Consider the following 25,990-nt stretch of genomic DNA (forward strand, 5'->3'; position numbering starts at 1 on the left):
AGTACCCAAAGAATAAGACCGTCGGGCGCAACTAATCTGATAGATTACGCGGACGCTAAGTAACACCACATAACTCAGAGTAAAACACCGACAGGCCGTTCGGTTAGAAGAAGGTAAAAGAGGAAGCTACTGAGGGCCATGGCTCACTCAAAGAAATACCTGAGTTGCTATCAATAAGAAAACGCCCTCTTAATCTCACAGATTAAATACACCCGATGGAGGGTTAATTTCATAACATTGAAATTATTGACAAACTGAAATTTCCTCAAAAATGATTCCTACGAATTGACCTTAAGTTCGTGTATGTATTATACTTGCGTCAATCAATTATCAATTGTATTAAAGTATAGAATGTTTGCAAAAATGATATTTGTAGAGTGAAGAAAATATACAATATGTCAGGATATTATCTTGCGATTTTATCCGTCATAGCATGCATACTGTATCACCAACTGGCTTCGGACTTACATTCATCATCAGAGATAGAATCTAGTTGGAAGTCTAGTGCGAAACGGAAACATATGTGAAGTCGAAAGCTCTACACTACGCCAAACTAATTACTCTATTTTCGATGAAGGGGTGAAAGTTCGAAACTCGTCAGGGATCCAGTTATGATAAAATAATCAAAAATATGTTATTTTTTTGGGGGCAAATATTTACCTTAGTGATGTTTCTAGGGAAGTCTAACGTCACTCTTCCTTCTACAGTTTAATGCTATTACGTATGAATATTCACATCAGCTATTTTGTTTATTTCTATATTCAGATTTTTGGAGATTGCAGTATCTTTTTTATTGGAAATGCTTAAACTTACTTTTAGATGACGGCATTAATCATCAGTTCGTTAATAACTCGTGCCAAATTATATTGTCAAGTGACAACACATCTGCATTATATAGTTTATTGACAAAAAAGAATGTTGAATATTTATGATTCTTTAGTTAAACGTGATTTACGTAAAAATTGGACTATTCAAAGTGCTACTGATCTACCTATTAATTAAATTTTCATCAAACTTCAGCCCTTTTGTGCATAAATACTCAATCATTTTCAACATGTGGGTTAAAAAATAAAATTTCATTTCAATTGTTGCGTGAAAAGAATTGTCCATGCAGATGTTGTTATTGGAATTTTTGTTTTTATACTGACAGCTATGTGGGCGAGTCATGAAATGTTTAATCGAGGTACGCTAATAATTTTTTTTTTTTTTTTTTTTTGCAATATGCAATATTTGTTTTCCTTTAAAAACAACATTTGTATCGTTTCATTTATTTAAGGCCGAATGAGACCATTGAATGGATTGGTAGTGGCAGTGTGAACCTTCAATTGCTTTTTGCTAACAATTGATAATTTCTGGTTATTTGAATTAGTCGTTTCTTCTGTAATCAATAATTTAATGGAATTTAAGATTCGATCATTACCGCAAACAATGTCGTTTTCCACAAAATTTATTTTGCTTGTCTTTTTAAAGGGCTATACAAACAAATTTAAAAACAAAATAAATGTTTAGAATTTTTTTTTATCTTAGCATTTTTTTTTCTTGATTCAAAGAATGACAAAGTTCAGGATTGAAATTGATAAAGTTGTGAGAAAGTGGGGCAGATAGTAATAGTATATTATTCGTAGAATAAAAAAAGTATGATAGTTGGTATGACAAGAATGAACTTTACCTCTGACAAAACTTTAGAAAGATTCAATTAAGAAAAAAATCTAATTAAAATTTAATATTTAAAGAACTATATAGAGAAAGAAATTTATTAACTTCGAAGTGATTAAATATGTATATTTTGTGAAATAATAATATTTGTTATGGAAGATTTCGAACTTTGTTTTTGTTCTACTCGAATTCTTGGCGGTGGCTGTTGCCAAACCAACTTTCGTACTGTTTTGTTTCTTTTTATTATTGTACTTTTTCCCATTATCAATTTCAATCCTGAACTTTATCATTTGTAACCCTCACGTTTATGTAATATGCATATATCGGCCATTTCTTTGTCTCCTATAGTTTATTATGAAATGGAAAATTGCGAGTCAAGCATCCAAGAATACGAGGGTCGTTTGAAAAGTCCGTGCAAAAATAAAAACTACTTAATTTTTTGAGGTAAACCTTTTTTATTTTTCAACATAGTCTCCTTTTAGGCTTATACACTTCGTCCAACGCTGCTTTAGTTTGTTGATCCCTTCCGAATAATAGGATTTGTCCAAGTCTGAAAAATAGCCATTCGTTTCTGCAATTACCTCCTCGTTTGAATAAAATCTTTTTCCCGCCAGCCATTTCTTCATATTGGGGAACAAATAGTAGTCCGAGGGAGCCAAGTCTGGAGAATAGGGGGGATGTGAAACGAGTTGGAACCCTATTTCCATTAATTTTGCGACCACAACTGCTGAGGTGTGAGCTGGTGCGTTGTCGTGATGGAAAAGGACTTTTTTGTGGGCCAATCGTGGGCGTTTTTCTTGCAGCTCGGTTTTCAAACGGTTCAATAACGATGAATAATATGCACCTGTAATAGTTTTACCCTTTTCCAGATAGTCGATGAGGATTATTCCTTGCGAATCCCAAAAGACAGTCGCCATAATCTTTCCGGCCGAAGGAACGGTCTTCGCCTTTTTTGGCGCAGATTCCCCCTTGGTAACCCATTCTTTAGATTGTTCTTTGGTCTCAGGAGTGTAGTGATGTATCCATGTTTCATCCACAGTGACGAAATGACGCTTAAAGTCCTGCGGATTCTTCTGGAACAGCTGCAAACCGTCCTTGCAACACTTCACACGATTTCGTTTTTGATCAAGCGTGAGCAATCGCGGCACCCATCTTGCGGATAGCTTTGTCAAGTCCAAATGTTGATGCAAAATATTATGTACCCGTTCATTCGAGATGCCCACAGCACTAGCAATCTCACGCACCTTCACTCTTCTGTCATCCATCACCATATCATGGATTTTATCAATAATTTCTGGAGTAGTAACCTCAACAGGGCGTCCAGAACGTTCAGCGTCACTTGTGCCCATATGGCCACTCCGAAAATTTTGAAACCACTTATAAACTGTTCTAATCGAAGGTGCAGAGTCACCATAATGTTTATCAAGTTTCTCTTTAGTCTCCTGAGGCGTTTTGCCTTTCATAAAGTAGTGTTTAATCAACACACGAAATTCTTTTTCATCCATTTTTTGAAAATCACTCGACTTCCTCGATTCAAACGAATGCCAAACAAAAAGAAATAGACCGATCTGGCTGAAACTTGGTGTGTGTTCTTCCAAGAGATGCTACTAACTGAACATAACCTCCATACGCGCCAGTAGTGCTATCTCTCTGACTTTGCACGGACTTTTCAAACGACCCTCGTAATTTGAAATGTGGAATGCCGTTGCCTAGAAATGGGCTTTCTCATAGCGTGTTCATCCTCTTTCATCACTCTCCTGAAGTTATCTGCAGTACAGTTTCAGTGAAATGTTTTTACAAATTTTTGCCTTTTTCTTCCAGGAAAATCCAAATATATAGATCCTTGTAAAAATGTGCGCTCAAACTATAGTGACCTTGATGAAAGTGATTACCTAAAAGAACTTTTCTCTGGTGTTTTTCTCTTCACTACTCCTGTGACGTACATCCTTGGTTCCTTGAGTACACGTGTAGACATTATATGTCGCCGAAGGGTTAAAATTCCTTTCCAAAGGAAACTCAAGCACCAGGGCTGTGTCTCTTCATTTCCTGTAAGCTCTAAAAGCTCTAGACGAAATAAATTTTGGTTTTTAGATACCACTTGTCATCAGAATTTTAAAAACAGTTTGTACCCGTGCTAAAATTACTTATTATTGCCAATAGTTCTTAGATCTATGGGTACATAGCGATTCTGGATTTAGTTTTCTTCAGTCATAAGATTTAAATGGTCAATGATTATTGCCTCTTGCTCTGGCCGTAAATTGAGGCTAGAGGCCAAGCCATACAAATCAAATCTTTGGTTACCCTTTTTCGCCACATCATCTTCTTAAGACATTGTGATGTTCATAAACCACACAGAATCGCTGAGGATGGCGGTCAACGCTTTCATGACTCTCCATTCGTAGTGAGAGCTGAAAAGCTTTTTATGATGACATTCAAACAGAGAGCTGGCTTAAAACAAAATTCACCTCCATACTGTGTATTCTGTATAGTTCCAGGAAATGATTTATATTCTATGTCAATCGAGGGGGGAAAAAAATCCAAATTCAAATGAGAGGACAAACTTAGCCCAAGAGAGTTCGTCTCATTGTTTCCATAATAAATATCGCATACATTTAATGTGAATGCTGTTATTTCAGACGAACTGTAATGCAAGTTAGGAATTTCCAACAAAATCCACTTTGCTGAAAGTATTTTTAATATTTTTAACAAGTATTAATTTCTAGTAATGTTTCCTTTAGAATTTTAAATTTAAATAATTTTGCATTTAAAAAAATAGAGTGAGAGGGAGCCGTGTGAATGATTGCTCCAGATTATGTTATGCCACATTACTTAGCAAGGTCAACATGTACCAGGCATAGATGCTAGTTCATTGATACTAGTTAATAGTTGTTATCAATATTTTCTATTTAAAACAAGTACTGGTTTATAGTACTTAATTAATACTTAAATACCTTGGTCTAATTCTTTCTTACACAGCCAAAGTTTGATTTTGTTTTATGAGGTTTGCTTTTTCAGGCGACTATAGCTGTGAGCGTAACTTTATTACCTGATAACGCTCTGATTATACCATGGATTAAATGGTGATGAAGAAGCTTCCATGGGCGCTTTCATCTCAGCCCGGTTGACCGAAGTTCTGAAGAGTAATAATAAGAAGATCGCAGAAATTCCAAGCCTTTCTTCTTTTACTGATATTTCATAATTCATGAACTTCAATGGTGTTTCAGAATAGTTGAGGTAAAAAATTAAAAGAAAACAAAACATTATTGAAACTATTTTTTTTAATATCACTGAGTAAAATAATTTTTTGTTCAATTATATCCAAAAAATCATTGTAGCTTTAGAATCGTTTCATAAATTAATTCAGGCAGTTAAGAAATAGCGCGGTTTCACTAATATAATTTTTTTATTGTATGCCACGATTCGAATTATCCTAACAAGGTTCGTTAACAATGATTCATGGGCGACATTAAAATCTGCAGTTAATTTTTATTGAAAAAGAAGTTACAAATAATGAAGTATTGAATGAAAGTCCTCTATCTCTTTTCGAATTGTAAATAAATCCATCTATTATATATTAAAATTAATTTTAAATTAATTGAAGTCCTTATAATATCTTTCTCGTGAGGCCCTTAGATTTTCTCTTCCAAGGAGCTTCTTACAGCTCACTGTTCGGTGATGGGCAGATCGAGAGAACACTGACCGAAAGCCGGCAGTGCAATGAAAAAAATTCCGGGCACCAATTACCTTAGATGTTGACGCGCCTTAAATAAAATATTAATAATAAAAATAATAATATCAATAAAAATAATAATAATAATAATAATAAATAAAGTTATGTAAATGTATGAAGACACTTGTCCACAAAGGTTTTTAAAATAATTAACCTGTGCTTTAATGCTAGGTACATTTGTCTAATATTTCATAAAATGGCATATTTTCTTTGTACTTATCTGTGGGAAAATTTGCGCAAATGTTTAGAATTGTGTACAACTTTATTACCAGAAATTCTGGTAACAACCTGCAAATTAAGTATTAAATATGAATATCTATTTACATATCAACTCTTGATTGAGATCAATTTAGCTTCATGCTTACTTACTTGCCCCAATTCATAATAAAATTCATATATCCGGGTACTACTATGGTTTTTTTGTCATATAAGATTCCTTTAATTGTTTGTTCAGCTGCTTCTTCTACTTGCAGCATCCCTAAGCTGAATTTTTTTTGTTATATTAGTCAATGTTCGGGTAACATTAATAATAATAATTATAATTAATAATAATAATAATAATAATTATGATTATTACAACTGATAGAACGAAAGTTATGGAAAAATTTACACGAAGTTCTTTGTATGCGTAATGTTCTTACTGATGAGAAATTATTACCAAAATAATGCAAGTTTTATGCGAAAATTTCTCGCGAAGACACGAAGGTTAAAAGAGGATATTAACTTAGTGTTTTCGCTGAAGATCAGTGGATTTTTAAAGAGGATACAACTACCTTCTAACAAAAAGTAAAAAAGGTTTAGAATATATTTTCCTTGAGCAACAATAATTCAAGGATTCTCCCAAACCAACGCTATATGTCGAATTGTGGTTATATTAGAGGATGAACCTATGGCTTTCTGGCTAGGCAAATGAATCTAAATTGACTTACGAATGTTAAAATAATCTCTTTGATTTTATCTGTCGAGGCGTCCATGTTTATTGATTCCTGACCGATTTTGGACTTTCATCTATAATCAGAGATCTTGGTTAATAAATTTGGTGTATAGATTTTGACTTCACTTACGCTACCCTCTCGCACTACTCTTGCCGACTCACTAACTCGTTCAAGAATAAAATAAACATGCTTACTACATCGGATAAAATTGAAAGATATTAATCCAACACCTATCAATAGTTTAAGCAGAAATAATCATTCTAGAGATTCACTCTTCCCTGTGAAACGAACAATCTCCAAACTTTTCCGCTTTCTTTGGAACTGTCTTAGAAATAATTTTTCTGGAAAAAAGTTTAAAGAAACGTTCTAGCGTCTTATGTGTATAGCTAATATTCTTAGTTTAAATATATCAGTTATAGTGATTTCCGAGAAAGTTGCGAAAAACTGAACTTTTGGGAGAAATTCTCACTTCCACTATTCCATTTTCTTTAACCACAAAATTATATCTTCCAATCTAATCCTCACTAACGTTATAGCATACATTACCAATAAAATTACACTTAAAAGAAAGCTCGCCCCATCTTCGGATATTTTCAGAATTTTCCTGAGAATGTTTTTATTATAAAAGTTATATATCTGTATGTATACAAAGACGAAGGAGATATACAATTTTTTTTTTTTTTTTAATTTCAACTTAGTGACAGTTATTGCTCGTGATAGAAAAAACGTAATAAATTTTGAGTTTCCGTACTTATTGTTTTTACATCTCTCTAGGCAGTTTATAATTAAATTTCAGATAAAAAAGTTGAAAAAATGTAGTTTAGAATGTAGAAGTTAGATTTATTACTTACTTGCCCTTTGCATACAGATATTCAATGTCTGGGCTGGTGTTCACGATACTAGGATATACACCACTTACTACAATTTTATTATTCTTGTAAAAATTTAATTCCATGCGAAGTGCACATAACATATCTGAAAATAAACTCAGGTGTTAAATCCGCATTTTACAGCCGACAACATACGTTTTGGTTAAATATAGGTTATGCAGATGTTTGCCTGTGTGTGTCGAATTAAACTCGGGATAATGGGAAGGTCTAAGTTGTGTACACGTATCTGTCATGAATTCCATCAACCCTTCTGCCAACTACCTTTAGCACTTTCAACATTAAAAGAGTCGAAAAAAGCAGGCTTAAGCCTGTGTACTTCTTAGTGAGAAATCTCTGTCTACCAGTTTAGTACTTCTCTTGCTGATAAGCTTTTTCTTGTGTTCCTGTTGGCAATAGTTCTGAGCTGGGATTGCTCAGGCGAAGATGGTGACCAATCTTATTTCCTTCAACTTATGCGAGTAATTCTTTTTTTTTTTTTTTTTTTTTTTAACTTGCATAACTAGAAAGGAACCTTGTAAAAACTTGAAATGTAGGTTAAATATAAACTGGCTTAGCTTAATTCTGTTGGTCCTTCGCTGGGATGTCAAATAATACGCAGATACAATTAGTTAAGCGCGAAGATGATAACAAATTAATTCAAATGTATAATTTAAGAAATCAGGATGGCGAAATCAGTACTTCAAGTGGTGAAGGTATGTCTTCAGTCATTACTGAGACCAGCTATCGGCCATGCAAATGTCATCCCCCCCACTCATATTTGGTAGGAGACTTGTAGCAAGCAGAAATAGTTGTGCTTTCGTGCTATTCATCTCTTCTCGCATTATTATTTAATTAGCCAATTATTTCTTCTTTAGTGTTTTATTTACTATTTGTTTGTTTTAATTTCATCCTTAGTTTAACTCTTACATCACAAACACATTACTCATCATAACAACCGGAGCATACTTTACATATAGTATGCTTTTCATATAACACGCTAAGTCAAAATAGCATCTACACTATTTCATCATCCTAATCTTTTTTAGTCATCCTAATCGCCGAATTGGAAAGTGGTGCTGCACCGTTTGGTCTAAAGGTAAATGAGCTCAAGACGAAGTACTTAGTAACCACAAGAAGGGCAAGAAGGTATGGCAACCTGCAGGCTTCACAGCACAGTTTTGAGGGGGTGAAAAGTTTTAAGTATTTAGGAGCTACGCTAACGTCCAAAAATGAAATAAGAGAAGACATTATAAATAGAATTGCTGCAGCAAACAGATGTCTGTGGGCGTTGAGCGCAACCCTCCGAAATAGAAATGTGTCCCGAAAGGCCAAGATAGTGATATACAAGACCATCATAAAACCTGTGCTCCTTTATGGCTCAGAAACATGGACTCTTACGGCAGCTGATGAACGTGCTCTCCGATGCTGGGAAAGGAAAGTATTAAGAATAATTTATGGCCCAGTAGTGGAGAATGGCACGTACAGAAGTAGAAAAAATGCAGAGTTGATGGCGTTGTACGAGGAGGCAGATGTGGTCAAAGGTATAAAGATCGGAAGACTACGTTGGCTGGGACACCTACACCGGATGGAGGAAGGAAGAGCTCCGCGAAAGGCCTATGAGGGTCATCCCGGTGGGCGTAGACCTAGAGGGAGGCCGAGATTGAAATGGCTGGAGAAAGTGGAGGAGGACTTGGATAAACTACGCGTCAGACAGTGGCGAAGGAAAGCAATGGATAGATCCGACTGGGATAAAGTGTTGAGTGAGGCCAAGGCCCTACAAGGGCTGTAGCGCCGAAGAGAGTGAGTGAGTGAATCTTTTTCTACAGACTGTCGCCTCTTTTACTTTTCTTTATTATCCACCGCGCTGACTGAACCACCAGTGGCTCCAAGATTTCGTTCGTGACTGACCAATGGTTTCTGGATCATTCAAAAAGAGAGTACATACTACCATTAGGTAGTTTACGTATCTCCTCCAATTCTTTACACCTTATTCTCATATCTCTGTTCTAAATAAAGAAATTGAAAGTTCAATTCTAATTTTATTTACTCTGGGGCAACGTAGTTTAATAATTTAAATAAATCTCCTACTAAATAGTTAAAAACTTAACTTAGTCTAAGTTTCACAATGAACGGGGACATTTGTGTATAAATCTAAATTCTAAGTAATAATAATAGAAATAATTGAATAATAATAATTGAATTGTAAATACATACAGTCAGCTGCAGCTTTGGTTGCACCGTATATAGAAAGTAACGGCATTGGAAAAAAAGAGCTTATTGAAATAACATTTGCTATATGTCCTTCATTATGTTTCTTCATTGCAGGCAAAAATGCGTTGATCATCTGAAACAAATTTATCTTTACTATTAATTGTCACATATTGCATTTCTACTATGCAATAAAGAAATTCTCAATTTTTTCAGTCGGAGCTTAACGTCCTACTACCAATTAAGTGTAGTGGAAGGAACCAGAAGAACATTCTGCATTAATTTTAAGATAAATCGAAGTTTACTATTAGTCAATATTTAGTTTTCTAACCAATGTTTATTTTTAGACATAAATACTATTTTACATTAAACATTGCAATTTCTAGATATCATTTTTACTATCTCTCACTAAGTGAAGAAAGTGTTGAAATCTTGCCAAAGTTTCGAAATTAAATTTTAATCAGAAATAAGAGAATAATGTTTGAAATTGAGTAGATTATGTTCTATTTCTATATTTCAAATAGAACGCTTTATGTCCTCCAGCTGATTAGGAAGTGATTTATAATTTCTTTAAAAGTAATATTAACTATTTTTTTTTTTTTTTTTTTTTTTTTTTTTTTTTTTTTTTTTTTTTTTTTGGCGCATCAACAGCTGAGGTTATTAGCGCCCGGAGCTTTTTCCAGTGCACTGCCGGCCTCCGGACAGTGTTCTCTCGTTACAGACAACACTGTCCATCACCGGACAGTGAGCTGTAAGAAGCTCCTAGGAAGAGAAAATCTTAGGGTCAGCTGCTGGAAATATTAACTATTATTTATATAATTGTTTAGCCATGTGTTCTTGAATGGCTAAACTTCACGTAAAGAAGGTCAAGAAAAAAAAAAACATAATTAGAAGTGTCCAGTTTCTTATGTAATGCAACGGAGATAATTGATACATACCTCGCGTAATTGTAAATAGGACTTACTATTGAGGAAAAGTGTTCAGTAATATCGTAACTAGAGCATGGGTAGTTACGTTTTATTTTACAACTTTATTTTATACATAGTTTTAATTAATTAATACCTGTCATTATGTTTGTTTGTGCTTCAAGAAGATTGAAATGTTTATTGCTAGAAATTACTTTTTATTTCTAATAGTTTGTACTATTATTTTTTTTTTTTTTAAATTTTTTCATTTCATATAGTTAGTAATCCTAGAAATCTTAGGACTGTTGACTGTTAGTTTTGTGCATGTAAATCTATACTACATTGTGTAAACTTTTTTTTAAAAAAGTCCATCATTATTCGAAATAGTTTGATGGCCGTGTACATCACATATGAGAATGAAACTAAAGTTTCAGTACTTCATTTATTTCGATTAAATAATTCATTTTTGGTGGATCAATATCTTAAAAATCAGCAAAATAAATCATCTTACTTAGCCTAAACCGTAACTATAAAAAATGAAATGATGACATAAAAAATGGAAAGAAATCAAGAATGGTAGCTGAAGTTGATGTGGGTTTTCCCTACAAAAAATATAGGTAGATGTATCTGTACCGATATAAAACGTTAAAAGTAATTGTTTATTGACATAATTCAATAAATCATGAAACAGGGAATCGCATCTAAGATAAATAAAAGTCCTTTTCGTTTGCGAAAGAAATATGCTGAGAATGATTTTTGGTCCTGTGGAAAATGGAAGATCTCCCAAAAAGGGGAATTAAAAGAACTTTGGGAGATCGACTCTGTCAAATATATCGATACAACAAAATTAAAATGTTAGGCCACGTAGACAGGATGGCAATGTGGTAAAAGCCTAAAAACTGTTGCACAACAAGCCTGGTGCCTACAGGCTGAAAGAGAAGTGGATACTAAGTGTTAAGAGAGTAAAAAGTTGATGGACCAGAGCCAAAACTCATCAGGAGTGGCTTACAAACTGTTAAAGAGAAGAAAGAAATAGGAAGAGCTTATCAGTAAGGAACTTGAATTGTTCCTCCAGGTGATTCGGTCGTATACCATATCTGATTAAATAGCTAATCACAATCTGAAATCTGATTCATAGTCGGCGAAAAAGTGTGAACATTCTGCTTATGTCTAGCAACCATCTTGGAACGAGACTCACGTTCATTGGAAAGATTCCGCACTTTCTAATTCAATTTTCGTGACGTTTATATCGAAAATTGTCATATTTACGAGTTGGGGAATCTGAGACGCGTAGTTTGGGGAACTTGAGACTCTTAACTTTTCCTCAACTTCACCAATGGATTTGATATTTGCCTAATTAATGCCTAATACTGAGCGTAGACTTGAGAGTGTGCCATAAATTAAGCTGATTTATAATTATTTATATGATCGTAATTATATCTATCAACTTACCCAACAATGACTCATCGTGTTAACATTAAACATACTGGTAACTTCTTCTGTTGGCCATTTGCCACCAATGTGGACCATTATCAGTCCAGCATTATTCAGCAACAAAAATACCTGACCAACTTCTTTCTGAACTTTTTCAGCCAACTTAATTACTTCATCATGTTTGGCTAAATTACAGGTGTATCCATATGCTTTACCGCCTGTTTTTGTTATCATATGCACAGTTTCATTGTTAGCATTTTCTCTAATGTCCACGCAGACAACTGTAGCGCCTAAAGTAGCCAATTTTATAGCTAACTCTCGACCTAAACCCCTGCCTGTACCAGTCACCTGTGATTGATAAGAGTAAAATATTTAGCACACGAAATAAAATTATTATTATTAATTTTTAACATAAGAAAATAACTAACCAAACAGATTTTTCCATTGACAGATTTAGATTTTTTAAACAAATTCTTCACACTTTTATATAAAAGTATGGGTAACATGAAAATTAGTTCTATAGCGACTCTAAGAATAATTTTGTAATTTATAACTGCTTCAGGTCGGTCATTTCGTTTCTTTTGATCACATTCAGTATCTTCTTTGGAAGTAAACAACTCAATTTTTCTAGAAATTAAGAGGAGCATGTACTAAAGTAATTTTATGTTTTGTTTTTTACAAACGAGTTTAGTGCATTTTTCTAGATTTGCTTTACCTTTTATTTTCTTAAGAGAAATTTTTATTTTCTTTCTTAAAATTTAATCTTAAATCTTTTAGTGTGACAAATTTTTCAAGTTTTATTGCATTTATGACCTCCAAAACTTGTTTATTTTACTATAACTTAGTTGATACAATAATTATTCACCTGTGAAGATAAAGTGAACCAACCGAAAAAAATCTGTTTCACTTCTATGAAACTTAAGTGATCCTAAGACGTCATTGAGAAAAAGGTTGTTCTGAACCCGTAGCGACCAGAAAAATATTTTGAAGGTGCTCATTAAAGATCAGCTCAGCGTTGGTTACAAAAATTCAAGAATGTTGTTACCAACTTCTCGGAAAGTAAGTCAGATTAGGGCGCAGAACGTCAGTACATACACTGACGGAAGCTGTACAGTCTGCACCAAACAAAAGTGCACAACTGTAAACTGATACTCTCAACTGCATTACATACTGGAACAACCCACTTTACTCGTTTTACTGTAAACCAGCAACTTTGTAATAGCAGAATCAGACGAAAGGCTGATCATTCGAAAAGGAAATTTAGAAAATATAAAACACAAGTCAGGCACAGTTTTTGGATACGGTTAGCAGGTAATGAGGCCAAGTCAAAAAATTTACTAAAGAACCTTAGGGTTTATTTTATTTTTTTCAAAAGAAGACAATGAAACGGCTTTATAAGACTTTAAAATGACTAGGGTCTAATTTTAGTCGTTTACTACACTGATTGCTTTTTTCGTATTTAACGAGCGTCAACATCTGAGGTTAAAGGCGCCCAGAACAGTGAGCTGTAAGAAGCTCCTAGAAAGAGAAAATTTTACGGCCAGCAGCTGGATTCAGCCCGTGATCTTCAACAAGTGGGTTTTATTGAAAGATCTGGAATCCTTCGACTATTAAACAAATTTAATATCAAATTAATATTTAGAACAGTCAGAGTTGTCATTGATTATTGACAAACTAATTATTAGTTCCTCTTTTAATATAATATGTCTGTATTATAATCATTTTTTTTTACACTAAAAATTTTTTGGATTAGTCCGTACTTTTGTACATTCTCTTTTAATAAAAAAGAATAATACACATGATCCTAAAGTAGTATGTAATTTGAGTCAAATTAAAGTCATACTATTTGACTTATTTTTTATGGAAATCCACGCGCATTCTGAACCAATTTTAATAATTAAATTTAACGTTTATAACATTTTAAGTCAAGCTCACTAAGTTTTTTTTTTTCAAATAAAGGACAAAATTAACTTATTTTTATTTTTAAAGTAGTTTTTGTGTTTTTTCCAGGAATCTGCTTATATGATTTTGTTCTGGTTTTGTGTTTGTTAACTAGCTCGAGTTTTTTTTTTTTTTTGTTTTCTTTTTTTGGCATTGGCTTCAAAGAAGGCACCAAACGTTGATGCGCCTTAGAAAGAACACTGCTGACTTAAGGTATTCTTCAGTTGTCACATCAGCTCGAGTTCATTTATGTATTGCAGAAACGTAATACATATAATCAAATAAATAAATGTCTAGTTCTACGTATATTTTATATTTGTGAATTTGCTCATAAGTTCTATTCATTCCAGTCATTAAATGAGTTACTACTAAGTGCTCTTAAAGTCTAAATTCCTAAGTATTTAAGTTATATTTCTATATCTATTAATAATTTAGCCGTTCTTGTTTAGTTACTCGGATGTTCTGTTGTAAAAATAGTGAAATAAAATAAAAGGGTTTTTCTTGTAACATGTTCTTTGGCATGCTGTTTGAATTTAGTAGTGCTTTTCTTTTCCAGTTAGGAATGATTCCTGGTTTATCCTTCTATTGCCAGATGAAAAACAAAAATTGTAACTTTGGCTCAAAAATATCCGGATCTATTGAAAGGATAATGAGTATTTTCTTCTAATAGAATAGTAATGTACTGTTTCACATATCTGAACAGATCTTGCAAAAAAATTAAGAACATTACGGAATTGAACTGTTACCTCACCCTGCATACACCTCCTACCTGGCAATATCTGACTATCACTCGGTCCGATTAAAAGGTCATTTGTATGAGGGTGACGACTTGAACAATGTTGACCAATTCATAGCTGCAGTTCAAGATTTTTTTTTTTTTTGCATTTAGACCTAAGAAACGAATATTTGTAACTTCTAAAAAACTTGTTGGGCTACTTAATGAATTATTTTATTATACTTTAAATTTAATTAGTATCAGTTATATTAAATGAAAATGAAAGATATATTACTTTCCGTCAATTTTTATGTTTGGATAGAGAAAATGGAAATGAATGTTTTAATAAAAGAACTTTTCTCGCATTCCAGGTATTGTGCATTAGTGGACGCTGTCCGAAAGCCGGCACTGCTCTAAGAACTGATTACTATTAGAGGACACGCCGTTCAGTGGCCGACACCTCATAAGAAGGCACCAAACGTTGATGCGCCTTAGAAAGAACACTGCTGACTTAAGGTATTCTTCAGTTGTCACATCACCAATTGTCCGAAATTATAGCACCACTTGTAGGATTGTTCACTTTTTTTGAGGTGTTCTCTATAATGGCTACTGTACATCTGTTTCAAACTAAGTATATTTTCTGTGCAGCACCCAAAAAAACAAAACAAACAAAAAAAATCCATCTTCAGAACATAATTAGTTATGTATTATAATAACATAAAACGGAATAACAGTTTTCTAAGGAGAAATCTTTTAATTTTTTCAATTTTAGCAAATTCGATTTTTTTTTTAGCCGATCCTGACACCCTCAGGATTTTTTAACCTGTCACACTCTTTCAGGATGTCGAAATACCTATTATTATAAATTTTAATAATTACTAAGATTTAAATTTTTGTGCGCGTATTTATTTGAATATAATATTTTTTTTCTTACCTATCTCCGGACATATCTATCAGTAACCGTGTACTCCGTACACTGAACACAGGCTTTCACTTTTCTGTAGTTCTCTGGTAGCATAAACAGCGTCCCCACTATGTAATCTCCCCCTAAAGCATGAAACAAAAATTTATGCGCACGCAGAATGACATAAATTTATATAATATTATTATAAAGTATATAGATTTTAAATGTATGGAGTATATGTGTACTTAAGTCCAAAAATAATAATAATAATGATTATTATTATTAATTTAATTTGCTTAAAACTAGAGGCTTTTTACTTTACGACACACATATGTGTAAAATAGTAAATCATAACTATATGAAAAAGCTTCTTTTTTTGGGCATTGATATCTGAAGCCATTAGCGCATAGAAAAAGCTTATACATATATATATATATATAATATGTATTATACATACATATTTTTTAAATATACAAAACGATTTAATTGAATAAAGGAAATAAAAAGTGTATACAATTAATATTCTCTTAACTTATTACGAAGGTACGAATAAGAATTAAATTAGAGATACGATCTCTGGATAATATGCGCATAGAGTGGTGTCCAGAGGGGTTTTTCCAGTAGTTCACACTTTCATTAGTGATACCATTGCCAAAATTATAAACAGCAGTTTAATAAATAAATTAATGTTAACATTTGAATATTACAAAACAATAATTTATATAAAGTCCGTGGAAGAGGACAATTTGTTGGAAAGCTAATAAAATTTAAAATCTATGAAGAAACGCAAAATGTGTCTCTTGATGAACTGTAAAAAGGTACTTTATTTTTACGAATTTCAATTGGTCGGCTAGGGTCAAAAGTAAAAAATAAATTTTTGGTAGAACGTTTCGATTACGAGAGAGAGAGAGAGAGATATCAAACATTAAGGAAATTTATTCTTTTTGGATACTTTAATCTTTAATTTATTCTTTCACATTTTCAATGAACCTAATGACCTATTTATATATTTTTCAAACTCCTCGTGTCTAGATTGCGATATCTTACTTTTCTAAATTATATAGACAATTATATTTTTTTACATTGTTTTATAATATAACGTCGGTGTGTCTTCTATCCTGTTTGTTTGTTCTCCTTATGCCTGCTTATGTCCTGTCTTATGTTACTTTTTCTTTTTAATTACAAAGTTCAATAAAGTTATTAAAAAGAGTATACATTGTTTTAATTTTAATTTGACTAATTTTGCAGGAATCAAAATGTTCCACCAGCGAATTCGTTTCACTGAACTGAATCTTCTTGAGCAGTCTCATCTCAGTCAGATTTGGAGTTACGGCTTCTACCCAAGGAACAATCGTGCATATCAGCGACCAGCACAAGCTTCTTTTTCCGAGAGGGTGGTGCGAGAGAGGGGGGAAAGAGAGCCCATAAGACTTCAGCTGCGGTTGCAGTCAGAAATAACATGTAAGAAATTGTTGATACTTACAAATTTGTATTTTTCAAATAATTTTTTTTATATCTAGTTAGGGGAAGCTGCAAGACATTAGCCTCCAGCTTCTTCATGCATACATTACTTAAATTTTTAAAATATAGTTTATATACATATTTGGTATATGGTTTAATCTGTATGAAGTCTCATATCTTTCTTTTACCGCAGAAATTAAACGTAAAACTAAATGAAAGTGTGTTTAGATTCAATATTGAACGTTTCACTATAATCAATCCTATTGTTAAAGGAATCTTGATGTCACATCTAGTGCCCAAAAGTATTTTTTTCATCACTCTTTGTGATTTGTCATTATGTTACTGACGATTTGGGCATATTTCATTTTATTTTTTATTAATTTACCAATAATACTTAGAAATCTGAAGAAACGTAATGATTAGTTTACCATATTTAGAGTTATTGCTTTAATAATGTAGTAGTGGTACGGTTAGCGGTAGTGCGCTGGACTTACAAGCGAATACATCTTGAATTCCATTAGAATTGCTTTCAGATTTTCTATAAGTGCCATCTGAACTATAAACTTTTTCAGTTTTCAATTGATAGTTACATAAATCATTTGTAGACCAGGCTTTAAAATAATTTGTTTTGTCATTCACTTAACCTATGAAATATTTTTTGTAAAATTTGAACTTAGAAAACTCGCAACCATATCCATATTCCACCTGCTGCAGAAAGAAGTGAAAGTTAGTTTCCGAACTAAGTGATCTGATTTCTTACAATTCGAGGAATGTGTAATAAAAATAAAGTGTTACTATAGAACAAACATTTGTCTGTGTGGTAACTTGAATATGTAATACTTTTACAGCATTACGCTAGTTTTAATGTTCTATTTCATTAGTTTTTAACTACCACCTTCCATAGAAGATAGTTTTTACTATCTTCCTTCTTCCATTCTTAGTTTCATACTTTGTCATACTTCATTTAGCCATGTTCCCACTTTTCACTTTTAAACTATATTTGATTTCCTCATACACTTGATAATAAGTGCTTTCACATATTGATCTGTTTAAGAATGTTAATATACAGGTAGGCCTGCTACAACGCGGTAGATACGTTCCTTGAAAATGCCACGTTGTGGGAAATCTTGTTATAGGAGGTACCAACTTAATAAAAAATGAACTGGGATTCAGTTCTATAAAGAGAAAAATTGCTTTTTATGGCTCCTAGGAAGAGGAAGCCTAAGGGTGGGTAGTCAGCTGGATTCTGTCCTAGGATCTCCTTGTGGGAGTAATTTTTAACTTTTATAATAAGAAAAGAGTGTAAAGAGTGAAGGTTGAAACCTATGGTCAGTTGATAAGGAGTGTCTCTTTATTGTCCATTTTGTCAGTTAGGAATCAGTCGCATAAATTTGTGTAGGATTGTTTCTATATGGTCGATGTAAGAAAATTGGAGAGGTAGCCATACCGGCGATCAATAAAATCTAAAACTAATCTTTTCATTGAAGTGTACAGATCGGATTGATTCACCAGTACTGCGGAACTGCTTTGTATGGTGTGCCTACAACAGATTTTATTACTTTTGCAATTTTATAATAGGGTTAATAGTAGTGCGCTTGGCCTATTGAAGGTAGGATTGGATAATTTATAGTTAAAATAGTTAAGAGATATTGATTTACTAAATGCCACAAGGTAGCATTTATCAAAATTCAAGTCAAGTTTGTTTTAAGTTGACTATTGATATTTAAGTTAGCTTCTTGCAGTTTTATCCAGTTTTACAGCTATTTTCAAGAATATCTAAATCATCAGCAAAAATAAAATGACTATTAGATGTGAGGTTGTTTGAAATATCATTAACTTAAATTTTAATAAACAAATACAGATCCAATTAGAAAAAGTTTATGCATTCATTACAATATTTTTCTGTCGAAATCATTTTCCTCTACATTTGTTTCATCATGGTTGTTAAAAGTGATGTATTTATTTGCACTTCTTCAAGTTGAACAAACATACTGTTGAATACTAATTGAGACTGATTAACATTTAATATTTCATCTGAATCTGCCATATAAAATCAGTTTAATATTCATGAAAAAATTACCAACTTCTAGAGACACTTCTTTTTTATGTCATTAAATGGTATAGTTTCTTTGAACTCTTTACTTGGTACATTCAGATTAATAACTGAAGCATTAATCAGTTTTATTTTTATAACGTCCGGCAGATTCCTGAAACAGAAGAGACCAAATTCAAATTTAATATGTTAAAGTAATAACAAATTTCGCACTTAATAAAAGAAAAATTAAATGACGTAATATTTACCTATACAAAATTAAGAACCAATAAATTGACGGTGGTATCACTAAAAATGTTTTATCATACAGAATTCCATGAATAATTAACTGTGCAGCTTTCTCAACACTTAGAAATTTTATCCTGTAATTATGAAAAAAACAAAAATCTATAGATTTAAGGTTAATGATGAAGAAAGTAAGTAATTTTTAAAAGTATTTAAAAGTTTCATTTGGAAGAGATAGCCAATGGGAAGATTTGGATTAAACATTGCTTAAGTGAAACAATTCCTGGTACATTGCCTTTTAATGTTACATAGTAATGGACACATTGTCTTTGGACATTGTTAGACTAAGCGCCATTTAAGACAATCTGCAGGACCATTTGTTAAGAATAGAAAATAAAAAAAATACTCTCAATTGTCATCTATGAGACGCAGGAGAGGTAAATAATAGAGGAAGTATCTCTATTGATGTCCTAAAAAAAAATTGGTCATAAAACCCCAAAAAATATCACGCTAGAAATTTGAAAGTTTATTACGTATTTGGCATTTCGGTGACAACTAACTGTCCTGGAGATGTGAGGCTTCACTTTGTTGTTGGTTTATCGAATGCTCAATCTAAAAAGTATGTACAATCTGGTTAAAATTAAGTGAATCGATGAGTCCATGCTGCCCTTTCGAGAGTAATTTTTTTTCCGTTTTTAACGGGAAAAAAGTTTATTAAAAGATACCCTCTGCTGTTTACTACGCATCCAAAATCATTCATTTGGTAGTCATCATGTTTATGCATTTGAACAGTCATAATTCTATCATTAAACTAGGTTAATGCTTCAGAATGACTATTTTAAATAAGTTCAAAATAATTTACTTACATCCCAGTTGTGAACATAGCTGTCATTTCTTGGCTAGTTTTTATTAAAGATGGATATACATCAGTAATAACTATTTTATTTTCATAGTTACGGTTTAATTCTAAACGACATATATTTGATAAACCTACAAAATAAAAGATTGATTTATAAAACATTTATTTATAAAATATGTAATATACCATTTATTTATAGATAGTAAAGATAGACTGGAACGGAATATTGTATTTAAATAATAATGGATTCATATCTAGATTAGACCTGCAAGAATCTTGGACGTCCTAGCGGGTTTTCCAGCCTCCAGATGCAGGCGAATCACATAAGTTGTGCAGAAGTGGAAGATTTTGCAAATTCACAGGCATCATCATTCTTATCTTACCAACATGCGTACTATATGCGACAAAGTTCTTCATCGAATTCACGGGGCACCAAATACCTGTAAGGTGCGTATTCCATATGTTCGGAATGTTCTCCCAGTAAAAACTGATTTAAATTTAATGATGTTTAAAAATTAAGTTAACGAACACGTATAATTTTTTACAAACTTCAGTTGTAAAACCAGAAGTTGTAGCTACTATTGTCCAAATGATCAGAATGAATAACAATGTGAACGGGATGCCTGAAAGTGTAATGCTTGAAAAATGAGTATTATTTTATTAATTGTACTGCACTCATGAAAATAACTTGTACGAGTAGGAACTGTACCAAGTGGCACTGCATTATTTTTCTTTAATTTGTTATAGTTTTATTTTTGAATTTATAACATTGATATATCCAAGATCTCCGCGTTGAAACGCCTATCCCTCCCCTATTAATATTATTTATTTTTATTTTTTTGCTTTCTTACTCGCAGATTAGTCATTATTAGGGTACTTTTATTTTTAATAGCGCATTAACTGCCAATGCTATTAACGCTTTCCTTCAGTCCTACCTTTACAACTAATCATGTTAATACACTAACCAATCAACTGTCAATAACACCGATGTTACGATTCACGATTAATGTTATTATTATAGAATTTGATTATTTCGATAAATGGTTATAAATAATCTTGAGAATTAAAAATTGTAGCGGTTTAATAATGGCTCATTGTTAGTATTTTCATGTTTGAAAATTCTTTGTATTTTTTTTCATTCAACCTTGATCAAAAATCTTAAAAAAAAGAAGCCTAGAGAAATACGATGATTTCGCACAATGATTAGATCATTTGTAACATATCTGAGAATGTTGAATTCAATTTTAATACAATAGCATATATTTTATTACACTATGGCGAGCAACAAGGATATTTGCAGGGGCAAAAAATTTTTTTGTATTTGTATTCATCTTCCGCCATAGTTGTCGATTAATTGAATTTGCTAGAACACAAAAAGCAAAATGTTTATTTACTGGGTACAAATGAAACCTTAAAATTATCGTGAATTAATTAATTTTGATTGAATATATAATTATTATTGATTGAATATAAAATTATTATTAGGGGTTATAAATAAAGTATTTTATAAGTTTAAGGATTTTTTCCGTTTTCATTCACATTAGATTCCATTTAATGTAGATGGATTCATGCACGAGTCTCTTTTTTGGTTGCATAGCCTAGGAAATAGGACTAGCCTAATGCATTAATGAGGATAGATTATATATACAATACCAGATTAAATTATTCTTCTTGGGTTAGCCAGAAAGCTTACCCCACTGCGACCCCAGAGGTTTTTGCGCCTAATCTTAGGCAATGCCGTAATTTCGTTCGTTTACTGAGCACTCAGCTGAACCCTTCCCGGGCCTACGGTCTACCCTTTTCCCATTACTAGGCAAGATAAACTTAATTTTTGCTACCAATTCTCATCAGAATTTCTAAACAATATCATACTATTTTTCCAAGGACATCATTGTTAACCTGCGAATAGAAGTAAAGAAAATGAAATTTGCAAGAAACGCTTTAAAAAGACATTTTTGTTCCCTTTTAGTTTTCCAATTTAGGTTATGAGAAATAATTAAGATGTAAGAAATATAATTCCGCCAAACGTGTTTTTGAAAATAACAGCGATTATTGAATAGATAGTAATAAAAACTAGCAGGTTAAACGTAGCCTCAAATTGAAAAGAATTATTTTGATGAGAAAGGAATTAGAGGTTGGTTAGTGCTCTGGATTCCCACATGGAGATTCCGGGTTCGAATCTGGCTGCCTGCCATTAAATTATATGTTTTTTGCTGCGAGTTTCTGTCCGTCGGAGAGCATAATAAACCATCACTTAATAATCAGTTATGTGGGACTTATATGTGTACCATAAACATAATATATATCCATTACTTTCTGCTGCTGCTTTGGTCGCACTATAAACCGAAATGCTGGGTGTTGGGATGATCGCTGCCGAGGACAATAGGCTAACTATATGCCCTTCATTGACCTCTTTCATTGATGGCAAAAATGCTTGAATTGTCTGAAATAATTAATTTATTTGATTAATAAAAATTCATATTTTTATTTAAATTTTTCAGTTTGTATTTTTCATGGATCATTTAAACTAAAAGTGAGAAACAAAGCAGTTACTCCAGTGAAAGCTAATAGCCTAGACCAGATTTCCCTGGACAAAGCGTTGAGAAAAATTGCTTCAGACTTTTTTCAGTATACAAACTAAATTGCACGAAGGTTCCTCGGAATGAGGTATGACTTCAGCTTTTAAGGTGAAAAATTAAGAATTTTTGTTGTTGTTAAAATTAGCCTGTAGGATACTGAAATTGAAAGTATATATATTGCAACCAATTCATTTATTATTATTTTTGAAAATGTAATTAGGTCCATATTTTTGGATAATCAATTATGTACATAAAAAACGTGTGCTAAGGCGGAAACAATCTCTTATTTTTGTTAAGATTATGTCTCTGTATTTTTATTACATATTATGTTGAAGTCAACATAACATAATATAATCTTTTTAATACAAACCGTCCATTGCAAGAAAATTTAATAAGATAAATAGCCAATTGAGGAAGCCGTTTACACTCAATTAATTATTTTCTTTTCATATTTCCTCTTCTTGCTTGTTTACATTTTAATGTCGGAATAAATTTTTTTTTTACAGTAAATGAAGTCAACCGTTGCGAGAGAGTTATGTAACTAAAAAAGACAAAAATTCATACCCAGAAATGGCTGATTACATTGACATTGAACATGGCAATAACTTCTTCTGTCGGCCATTCGCAGGCATGATGTGTCATTATCAGTCCAGCATTGTTCACCAACATATATACCCGACCAACTTCTTTCTGAACAGTTTCAGCCAACTTAGTTACTTCTTCATATTTAGCTACATTACAGGTATATCCGTAAGCTTTACCACCTGAATCTTTTATTAATTTTACTGTTTCATTGTTGATATCTTTTCTAATATCGACACAAACAACGACAGCTTTTAAATTTGCCAATCTTATACACAGTTCTCGTCCCAAACCTCTGCCTGCTCCAGTAACCTTATATATATAAAAAATCATAAAATTAAATAAAAGCAATAATAAAATAAAATTTTCCCTTGAAAATGTTTTAAATAAGAGTTTAGAACCGCATTGTAAAATGAGTATACCGTTTTTAAGGAAAATCGTTAAAAAACGGATTTTGGTTGAGCGGCTCCAGTTATGAATGAACTAGTAAGAGGGAGATCTCAAATTCGTGTCCAGCGTGTAGCTACTTTTTATTTATTAGTGAAAAGTTATAGTAAAGTATTAGATTTTTCCCTGCAGACACAACTCCTAATTTTATAGTAAACGTTAAGACCTTTCTGAAAAAATAGGCAATTACTACAATTTTTTAAAAAACTACTTCAGTAAAATAGTAAATCCGATTAACTGATTTTGTTCAAATCCAGTTGCTTATTGTTACTGAATCGATGACAAAATTGAACCTTTTGCGATTTTCTATTTTGGAGTTATGCTGCTCATTCAAACGTATGTACATCATAATATATTTGTGTGTATTATTATTATTATTTTTGGCTCATCGACTAAAAATTCCGGTGAAAAATCAAAATCGGAAATTGGCACGATTGCAAGTAAGAAGAGAGTAAGAGAAAGAAAAACTGAATAACTAACCAAACAAATTTTGTCTTTGAGGGATTTTGGTTTCTTCATTAAATTTTGTATCAAAGAAATCAATAGTTTTGGTACTTCTAAGACAATACTGATAAAAAAGATCTTAATTAAATCCAATAAGGGCAAGGCAAATTCTTTATTCTCCAAAGGTGTTGGATTTATTTTAAAATCGGCAGTTTCTTTGGAACTTTGCCCATCTCTGCTGGAATGATCCATTATGTTTCTGTTGACATAAACAATTGATTTTAGTTCATCTGCATCTATTAAATCAGTTGAATAATTTTATTTAGATCTAATTTAATGTCTGCATTTATAAAGCATCATCATTAAGTAAATCAACTATATTACTTTAATGACCAAGATAATCTTCTAATGAAACCTGATTGATTAGTGTCAGATCTACATTATCATTTATGATGGAATTGCTGCTCCCTTTATGTTTCGCTGAATTCAGGTACTAATTCTCAGCCATCAAATTTTATTTTTTAACTATTAATAGTTTTTGCATTAGAATCGTTCTTTTTGATAAAATCTAAAAAGCGATTAGTAGCATTCTTGGGAAGTTAATGGTTAATGGTGATGGTTTTGGTTTTTTTCGACTGTTGTTGATTGATGATTTTGGGGAATATCGAGGTGAGGTCATAAAAAAAACAAATTTTGTAGCTTTATACCAACGTTTCGGTAATTTTACTACCTTCTTCAGGGTACAAAGCAACAAACTTTGTTTTTATTTATGACCGCACCTCAATATTCCCCAAAATCATTAATTTAGAATCAATGAAGGCTTTACGCATGCTTATTATTATATTTTCTACTAGTTATAATCTATGTTGCCAAAAACAGTGCATAATTTCAACCTCTAGCATCCTAACAATATTTGTAATCCTACACACGTATTCTCACTGAAGTTCTTTAATATGTGTTAACCTGTCCACAGTAGACGACATTCCTTTCTAGATATGCAAAATTGTGCATATTGTACCCTGGAGTGTAGGAAACATCCAAGCATGTTTGTGTAATAAACAAACGTTTTACCTTATAACGTTTTATTTACGAATAAGGTGTATGAATGTTTATTTCCTAAGTATCTTATATTTTGAGATAGAATTACTAAAAAAAATTATAACTGAACTGAGTTTTTGAAGGCAATATAACCTTTTTTAGAAACTCTCTAAAAAAGTAATAAATTAATAAGTATAATATTAATACTGGATTGGTTTTAAAGTCATGACACTTCCTTATATTTATTCTCATTAAATTATGGACTAGTACGCAAAAGCTTCTTCAGACGAATGGAATGACTTGTCTAGCCATCTAGTCAGTCTGACTACAAATGAAATTTAAAGTATAAGGAGAATGAAGTTCGGCACTCACCTAATGTATGGTCCTTTCTCTTAGCTAGGCTTACTTTTAGTGAGCAGTTCTCGAATGTGATGAACAACGCAAATGATTTGAGCGTGAGATTGTTTCCCCTTCCTCTTTAATTAATTCAATATTATTCATATTTAGCCATTATGTAAATATGTCTTAAAATGACACGTTGTAATGGTTATAAGGTTATTTTATATAATTTCAAGGACTGCTTCAATAATGAAAATATTACAGCGCTATTAAAAAAAAAAAAAAAAAAAATCCACAATTAGCTGCAATTTTAACTAGCACCTTTTGTAATAATTTAATTCCAATTTTTAACTAAATTTCTTTTGCTTTTTTATTAAAATTTATTTTTCTATTTAGAACAGATTCTCTGATCTGAGTTGATCTGTTAGCACATTTGCTTGCAACAGCCTTCTCAACGCTGGCCTTAGATATCCTTCTTTCTTGTTGAAGCACTGTTGAACACAATTTATGTATTGTTATAGGATTAGATTAGAAATGTTGCAAGAGAATGTGGTTTAAACAATGTTGGTTGCGAGAGGCAAAGATCTTTGAACAAAATGAAGGGTTATTTTTTTGGGAGATAGTAATGTAAATAGCTGTTAAAATATTGTAGATTCATTGTATTTG

The 25,990-nt window shown here is 32.2% G+C and overlaps 2 protein-coding genes and 1 long non-coding RNA gene across 8 annotated transcripts in view; 1 reads left to right on the forward strand and 2 right to left on the reverse strand.

Annotated features, from left to right (window-relative positions):
• Positions 1–14,895, forward strand: part of LOC141452794 (uncharacterized) — a 42,635-nt gene extending 27,740 nt beyond the window's left edge. The window contains exons 7-9 of one of the 3 annotated variants that reach the window (XR_012457625.1): positions 3–301; positions 4,672–4,890; positions 14,765–14,895. This is a non-coding gene — a long non-coding RNA (uncharacterized lncRNA). Of the gene's footprint in view, positions 1–2; positions 302–4,671; positions 4,891–8,236; positions 9,234–14,764 lie in introns of those variants that run through there. The other 2 variants (XR_012457623.1, XR_012457624.1) reach the window with 2 other exon arrangements.
• LOC141452792 (estradiol 17-beta-dehydrogenase 11-like) lies at positions 5,205–15,467 on the reverse strand. Of its 3 annotated transcripts, XM_074125226.1 has the most exons (8): positions 15,328–15,467; positions 12,166–12,364; positions 11,756–12,085; positions 9,405–9,534; positions 7,173–7,296; positions 5,756–5,869; positions 5,541–5,674; positions 5,205–5,417 (listed from the first exon to the last, which is right to left on the reverse strand). In XM_074125226.1, exons 1-7 carry the CDS (start codon positions 15,339–15,341, stop codon positions 5,554–5,556), a joined length of 1,032 nt encoding a protein of 343 aa, XP_073981327.1. In that variant the 5' UTR covers positions 15,342–15,467; the 3' UTR covers positions 5,205–5,417; positions 5,541–5,553. The 3 variants fall into 3 exon arrangements, with proteins under 3 accessions (XP_073981327.1, XP_073981326.1, XP_073981328.1); XM_074125225.1 differs by having other exon boundaries at positions 5,205–5,674; XM_074125227.1 differs by lacking the exon at positions 15,328–15,467 and adding an exon at positions 14,689–14,827 and having other exon boundaries at positions 5,205–5,674.
• A 3,153-nt stretch (positions 15,468–18,620) lies between these two features.
• Positions 18,621–25,511, reverse strand: LOC141452821 (short-chain dehydrogenase/reductase family 16C member 6-like). 2 transcript variants are annotated; one of them, XM_074125266.1, is made up of 7 exons: positions 25,358–25,510; positions 23,984–24,206; positions 23,039–23,368; positions 22,209–22,338; positions 19,903–20,026; positions 19,060–19,173; positions 18,621–18,965 (listed from the first exon to the last, which is right to left on the reverse strand). In XM_074125266.1, the coding sequence occupies exons 2-7, from the start codon at positions 24,197–24,199 to the stop codon at positions 18,845–18,847; spliced, it is 1,035 nt and encodes a 344-aa protein (XP_073981367.1). In that variant the 5' UTR covers positions 24,200–24,206; positions 25,358–25,510; the 3' UTR covers positions 18,621–18,844. The 2 variants fall into 2 exon arrangements, with proteins under 2 accessions (XP_073981367.1, XP_073981368.1); XM_074125267.1 differs by lacking the exons at positions 18,621–18,965; positions 19,060–19,173 and adding an exon at positions 20,161–20,335 and having other exon boundaries at positions 19,902–20,026; positions 25,358–25,511.
• Positions 25,512–25,990: the final 479 nt, after the last annotated feature.

This window comes from Rhodnius prolixus, unplaced genomic scaffold (assembly GCF_049639745.1).
Source record: "Rhodnius prolixus isolate KJV_2025 unplaced genomic scaffold, Rpr scaffold_3, whole genome shotgun sequence".
Classification (NCBI taxonomy): domain Eukaryota; kingdom Metazoa; phylum Arthropoda; class Insecta; order Hemiptera; family Reduviidae; genus Rhodnius; species Rhodnius prolixus.